The following is a 6673-nucleotide window of genomic DNA, read 5'->3' as shown; positions in this document are numbered from 1 at the left end:
CCCCCCTCCGCTACGCTGCAGCCGCGGCTCAGGGGCGTGATGCCTGTAGCAGCGCCAAGGGAAAAAAAAAACCTCTGTGGCCGTAAGGCACCAGCCCCCGCGAAAGATGGAGGGACCCCCACAGTACAACTCTGTCGTAGGTTTTCCTGGTTTATAGGAAGTGAAATAAATGGCCTCCATAAGCTGACATGGTCGTGGCTTTCAAATCACACTGAAAAGTTGTCTTTCTCATGGTTCAAGGGTCTTTTTTTTTTCTCTGCAGCTCCTTACACATCTCGGGGCAGTATAAGCGAAGAGCACCCATGCGGGGCTTGCGCAGCCTCTCGCTCCGTCCCAGCCCTCCCACGTGCATCACGCTGGGAGCTTCTGCCGCCTCCGGTAAGACGGGGCAGAAGGCGGTCCCCCTTTTTCACAGTCCCCATTCTCTCGGTGCCCTCTTGCCACACTTGCCTTTCCAATTTTTTTTTTTTTTTTATTATTTTCTGGCCACAGAGGAGGAGCGAGCAGAAGCGCTCATGAAGATAGCTGTGATTATGCCCTGCTCTCTTTTCTGACCCATCGGCATAGGCTGTATCACTTTGTATCTGCGGAGGCGTGTTATGATATCATCGCCTGTGTTTTATAGCGAAACACCAAATTTCATTTCTCATCATCACTTCCATCATTTTGGCTCCAGTTTCTCTGAAGCTTTCAAAGTCCTCTTTGGACCGGAGTCAACCTAAATAACATGTAAATAATTAATCATTTAAATAAATAACATGCCATCTGCAAATAACGACTCACTCTGTACGCGGGTTAATAAATATGTTAAATAACCCAGAACAGAGTACAAAACCTTGAGCCGCCTACTGCCAACCTTTCCGGGGAAAAAAAGCGGCTACCGATATTTATAGGAGCGGGAGGATTATAGCTCCATCGACCCTCCGTCCTGCTGCTGCGCAAACACAGGAAGGAAAGATGGTCCTCGAGCCCTGTGAGCTTTTTATTTAAAATAGAAGAAATAAAACATAGAGCAATGGAAAAAGAGAAAGCTGTACTGGTCAGTGGGTTAACACCGCATGGAGCAAAATGCTTCCGAGCCTACGTTTTGTCTTCTCTCAGCCTGTTTCCATCCTCCACCCACGCTCAGGCCGCCTCGAGGCACCGCTGGAAACAGCCCTGTAAACTGTCGGGATTCTGGGAGGCCAGGGGCATTATTCGCCCTAAAGATTTGGGAAGAGCCCAATTTAAAAAATCGCAATTATGGGAACGCAATAGGAAAATGAACTGCAAAGTATCAAATGCTGAGAGAAAACCGAGAGGGATGATCCAAGGCACCGAATGTCTTCTGCAGAGGCCCTGAGCCAGGAGAGACGCCACCGAGGAGGTGGGCGTGATAGATCTCTGAAACTCCACCAAAAGCACGGCGAAAGCACCCAAACAGCGATTTTCCCTGCCTTTTCCAGCCAAAAAGTCCACCTGTGGACATCAAATCAACCTGGTGGCAGCGGGAGGCTGCAGGGACTGTTAAGTTTAAACAGGTTCGGAAGGCGATTTGATAAAATTCATGGGAAAGGCGCCTCAAAGATTGTACCGGACGCCCAAGCGCAGGCCGCGGCCTGGGAGAACCCTCCGGGAGCAGGTGCCGGAGGCCGGGAGATCGGGGAGGGGGTGGCACTGCCCGCCTGTGCCCCGCTGCACCCAGCCGCGGCCCGACCCAGCGCGGCTGCTCTCGCCCAAAATAACCCTTGGTTTAAAAATTAATAAGAGACTGAAGGAGGCCTGAGAGAGAAACGGCGCGACCGCTTAGGCCGCAGACCTCGGTGAAAGAGCCAGATCGTATCTTCGCGTCCATTTTCAGGAGCAGGCAGACCGGGGAGGCGCCCGTTACGGAGCATTTTTGTTCAAACAAAACCAAACGAAGCAAAACACTTATACCGAGAGCGGAGGCGCTCAGCAGATAGACACCCCGTCTCCGCCTGATGTCAAAAGCAAAGCCCCCCCAGCCCAGGGTGAGGTCTCCGGCACCTCAGAGGAAAACACCACCCACCTCAAAAAAAAAAAAAAAAAAAAAAAATCCCACCCGCGGCTGAACGCGGTCCCTCCCTCCGGCGCCGCGCAGGGCGGTGAGCGCCGGCGGCAGCCGCGCAGCGCCGCGCCCATCCCGCAGCCGAGCCGCGCAGCAACCGCGCAAAAGGGGCCGCGCTCACTTTTTTTTCCAGCCGTAAGCGGAGCGGCGGGGGCGGCGCGGCCAGCCCGGTTCTCCCCCCCGCCTCCCCTTTGGGCGGCAGCAGGAAGCGCGGGGGGGGGGTGAGCGCCCACCCCATCCGCCGGGCTGGCAGCGGGGGCGGGCGGTGCCGAGCCGGGCCCAGCGCTGCGCTTCCGCGCGGGTAAGCGGCTGCGGGGTGAGCCGCGGGGGGCCGGGCCGGGGAGGGCGCTGGTTACGCTCCCCGGGGAGGCTGCCTTCGCCTCCTCCCCCTGCCGCTCCCTCCCGCCCCCCCCCCCCCCCACGGCGGGCGCAATAATTTTGAGCTGAAACAATAGCAGATATCGGCATTTATTTGCAAAGGGGCCGCGGGCGAGGCGAGGCGGGGCGGTGCGGGGTAAGGGCGGCTCAGCCCGGTACAATAGGGGCTTTGTTGGGCGGCACAGGGTTCCCTCTGTGAGCGGCACAACCCGCCTGGCTCGCCGCCGCCAGCCCCGCTCTCCCCCCGCTCCGCCTCCGCGGCGGCGGCTCCGGGGCCGGGGGAGCGCGGTTAGCGGGGCGGTAGAAAGCACGATCCGAGGGCGGGGGGGGGGGGAAAGGCGAAGAGGGCTTTAAAGTTAGCGCCGGTGCAGCGCGGAGCGTGTTGTCAAGCTGTGGGAGAAAGAGCTCTGGTTGTGGCTGGCGTGTGGAAAAGTCACGGATAGGTTTCGAGCTCGTTGAACGTGGGTTTGGGCACCGGCGGGAGAAATCCATAAATCGGGGCGCAGGGACCGTCTGGAGGAGGGAAAAGGCCCCGCGAGGCCGCGCTGCGTGTCGGGCGCCCGTCTCGTTTCGGTGGTGAGAAACCCCCATTTGAGCCTTCGGGAGCTCCGTCATTTCTTCATGAGATGACCATCTTGTTCTCTTGCTCTCAGGCACGCCATGGATACGACCGGCCACAGCGTCCTCCTCCTCCAGCAGCTGAACATGCAGCGGGAGTTTGGCTTTCTGTGTGACTGCACAGTTGCCATTGGAGATGTTTACTTCAAAGCCCACAGAGCGGTGCTCGCTGCTTTTTCAAACTATTTTAAGATGATATTTATTCATCAGACGAGGTAAGGACACACAGCTCTCCTCCCTTTTAACCGCTCTGCTCAACTTCCTGCTTTTTCCCCTTTCTAAGGGTATTAAAGTCCAAAAGAGCGTAAGTGGGGATGTTAGCTGGGCTGAGAATATTTTCCTAACTCGGCGCACACCTCGGCTCTCTAAACATTCCCAGTCCAAAATGTGCTGTCCTTTAAAACCACCCTCTTAGTCAGCATATGCCAACATCAGGCCCCTCATTTTGGAGATGAGACGTTTGTGTGACCAGAGAAAATAAACATGTAAGTACCGCAGTCCTCCTGCAGCGAGAACCTCACGGATTTGCAGTCGAGGGATATCCAGGTACCTCCTGCCCACATGCAGCGTGCCATTACTTTGCATTAGCTTGTAGGCAAGCTTGCTGGGTGGGACTATCACTTCTGGCAGGATCCACGGGCTCGAAGCAATCGAGAAGCCGTAGCCTTATCGCAGTTCTGCGCTTCAGACCCTTGCAGATAAGGGTTGAGACTGAGATCATCAGTGTACTTCAAGCTGCTGTTCAGATGCTTCATCCGGCAGGTTCAGGAGTGGTTCTGCAGGTATAACGACGGTGGTGCCAAGGTCTAATCTCGCCTCTGACCTGGAGCTTGCTGCTCGTAATCAATTAAACTCTTCTCCGTTCCCCTTCCTTTTTGAGGGTCGTGGCCCCCAGCACCTTTGCAAGATAATTCTCAGCCATCGGCCGCGTTGCCCTTCGGCTGGAAGTGAGATCAGTTAACTTCCTTTCCGATAGATGTTGTTTACCGACACTTAAGTGCAAAGCTCATAAAGATTACACAGTAGCGGCAGCTGAATTTATTACTTAAACACACAAATATTCTTTGCCTCCTATTATTGGAGCGGCACACACCGGCGATGGGTAGCTTACATGGCATCGCTGCGGTGCCGTGCGGCGGCAATTGGCTGCGCGTGGGAGTGACGGGGTGACCGGGAGCTGGTCGCTCTCGCCGTCCCTGGCCGCGGTTGTGCGCACAGTCTTTATAATCACAGGGATAAATACACGCTCAGGCCCTTTGCAGTGCAAACAGGGCTCAGGCGCTTCTGCAGGTCTTGGCGCGGAGCGCTGCTCGTGAACCGGGAGGCAGGCAGCACCGCACACCCTCTCACAGCAAACGGCAGCGCAAACGAGCGGGCAGGTGATGGGTCAGGGCGGTAATTTGGCGCCCCATATGTACTTAATCATCTCTCTTGTTTCAGCGAATGCATAAAGATTCAGCCCACAGACATCCAGCCCGACATATTTAGTTACTTGTTGCATATCATGTATACCGGGAAAGGGCCAAAGCAGACCGTCAGCCAGAGCCGACTGGAGGAGGGCATCCGTTTTCTCCACGCAGACCACCTCTCCCATATCGCGATCGAGATGAACCAAGTGTTCTCCCCAGAGCCGGTCCAGTCTTCGAACCTGTACGGGATCCAGATCTCGACGGCACACAAACCGGTGAAGGAACGCCTGGGAGCGAAGGAGAGTCTGCCCCAGGCGGGCAGCCGGTCTGCCGCCCAGGGCGATCACCCGCAGCTGCAGCTCTCTCTGGCCATCGGCCTGGACGACAGCTCCCTGGACCAGCAGCTCGCTCGCCCCTCCGCTCAGCCCGCTGCTCTCACCAAGCCGGCAGAAGAGCATCCGAAGCTCTCGGTCTCCATAAAGCAGGAGAGGTGCGACTCGGAGCCCGTGGTGTCCCAGAGCCGCACCCCTCCTTCTCCGGAGGTAGCAAGCCCCATCTTTGCTAAGGCCAGCCTCAAGGTGCACTTGTGTCACTACTGCGGGGAGCGTTTCGACTCCCGGGGGGGGCTGCGGCAGCACTTGCACACCCACGTCTCGGGCTCGCTGCCGTTCGGCGTGCCGGCCTCCATCCTGGAGAGCAGCGACCTCGGGGAGGTGCAGCCGCTGGCTGAGGACAGGGAGGCTGGGAACGGCCGCCGGCTCGGGGCCTTCCTCCTCAAGGAGGATGAGCATCAGCTGGAGCATCCGAGCTGCAGCGACCTGGAGCCTCTGCAGATCGGCCAGCTCTCCCTCATCTCCAAGGACCACGAACCGGTAGAGTTGAACTGTAACTTTTCTTTCTCCAGAAAGAGAAAAATCAGTTGCACCGTCTGCGGCCGCACGTTCTTCCGGAAGAGCCAGCTGCTCGAACACATGTACATGCACAGAGGGAAACAGCACAAATACAGCCGCTGCCAGCGGCTGGAGAGCCCCGCGACGCCCAGGTTTCATCCTTACTGTGACAGCGAGAGTGTGGGGAAGAGCTCCAGTTTATCCCAAGACCACTTAGATGAATGTATACTGGAGTCGGATCTCATCCAAGAAAGCGTTGATACGATCCTGGTAGAGTAGTTCTCCCCCTGTGTAGCCTTCACACGCCGAAACTCTGGATATTTTGGCATTTTCCGCCTCGTGAGCGGCTGCTCCCTGCAGCTGATTTTTCTTCAACCACCATTCCTGTCACCTCTGAGATAACTGTGAAGAACTGTGTACGTTGATTTGTGTACTTGCTTTTTTACTTCTCTAACTTTTAAACTCAAGCTAATTCCCATCTAAGTCCTTGGAAGCCTCCACGTGTCTCGGTTACATTTTTCGTAAATGTGAACTTATTCCCGCTCTGCTTTACTAGAGTTAAGACTGTATTGCTGGGTGTGAGGTTTAAACATTGTCTAATACGCTGCGCGGGCCCTGGGACTGTTTGTATCCCATAGAATTGCTCTTCTGAGACTAGATGGAGGGAAATGTAGGGGGAAATATGTATTGTGTTTCCCAAACAGTTTGTTTTTAATTAAAATAAATATCTCAAGGAGATGAATCCTGAAGTTCGTGTTGTATAACTGCAGTTAATAAATCTCTGCGTAAATACATGCGGGAGCCATAAGGCTGGTCTTTTCGAGGGAACTGGGGGCACTGATGTAGGGGTGGCAACCTTCACTTTGAGAAGCCCCGGAGTCCTCGTCGGTACGATCTTTTACATTTACTTTTAGACTCAAGGAGTTTACATGCCTTTTCTCTCATTCCTTCCTCGTCAACCACTACTGCATGAGCAGAGATAAATTTTGATGCCCCTCTAGGACCACGTCCTGTTATTAGACTGTCTTCTCTGCAAGGAGGAATGAAAGCTGCAAAGAAGTGTCCTCTCCTCTCGGAGAGGAGGCACATCCTAATCTAAGTCTTTACAGGATTAAAAAGCACACATGGATTTTCTCAGTGAAAATGGTTTCTGACTCTATAATAAACAGCTTGGAGCAAATACATTCTTAAATACTGCAATCTGTATATTTGCTCAGAGCAAACACATGATGTGTTATTTCTTCTCTGCTTGCAAAGCCACCATAAAATGGTAAAACGCAAGCTTTTTGCCTTTCATTTATCATTACCTG

At 54.7% G+C, this 6673-nt stretch overlaps 1 protein-coding gene across 5 annotated transcripts; it reads left to right on the top strand.

Moving 5' to 3' along the window:
• The first annotated feature begins 806 nt into the window (after positions 1-806).
• Positions 807-6105, top strand: ZBTB25 (zinc finger and BTB domain containing 25). 5 transcript variants are annotated; one of them, XM_041127380.1, is made up of 3 exons: positions 807-1366; positions 3100-3279; positions 4505-6105. In XM_041127380.1, exons 2-3 carry the CDS (start codon positions 3107-3109, stop codon positions 5640-5642), a joined length of 1311 nt encoding a protein of 436 aa, XP_040983314.1. In that variant the 5' UTR covers positions 807-1366; positions 3100-3106; the 3' UTR covers positions 5643-6105. The 5 variants fall into 5 exon arrangements, with proteins under 5 accessions (XP_040983314.1, XP_029863322.1, XP_029863320.1 ...); XM_030007462.2 differs by lacking the exon at positions 807-1366 and adding an exon at positions 2242-2369; XM_030007460.2 differs by lacking the exon at positions 807-1366 and adding an exon at positions 2432-2582.
• Positions 6106-6673: the final 568 nt, after the last annotated feature.

Source organism: Aquila chrysaetos, chromosome 2 (assembly GCF_900496995.4).
Source record: "Aquila chrysaetos chrysaetos chromosome 2, bAquChr1.4, whole genome shotgun sequence".
Classification (NCBI taxonomy): Eukaryota; Metazoa; Chordata; class Aves; order Accipitriformes; family Accipitridae; genus Aquila; species Aquila chrysaetos.
This window is presented reverse-complemented; position numbering and strand designations above follow the sequence as displayed.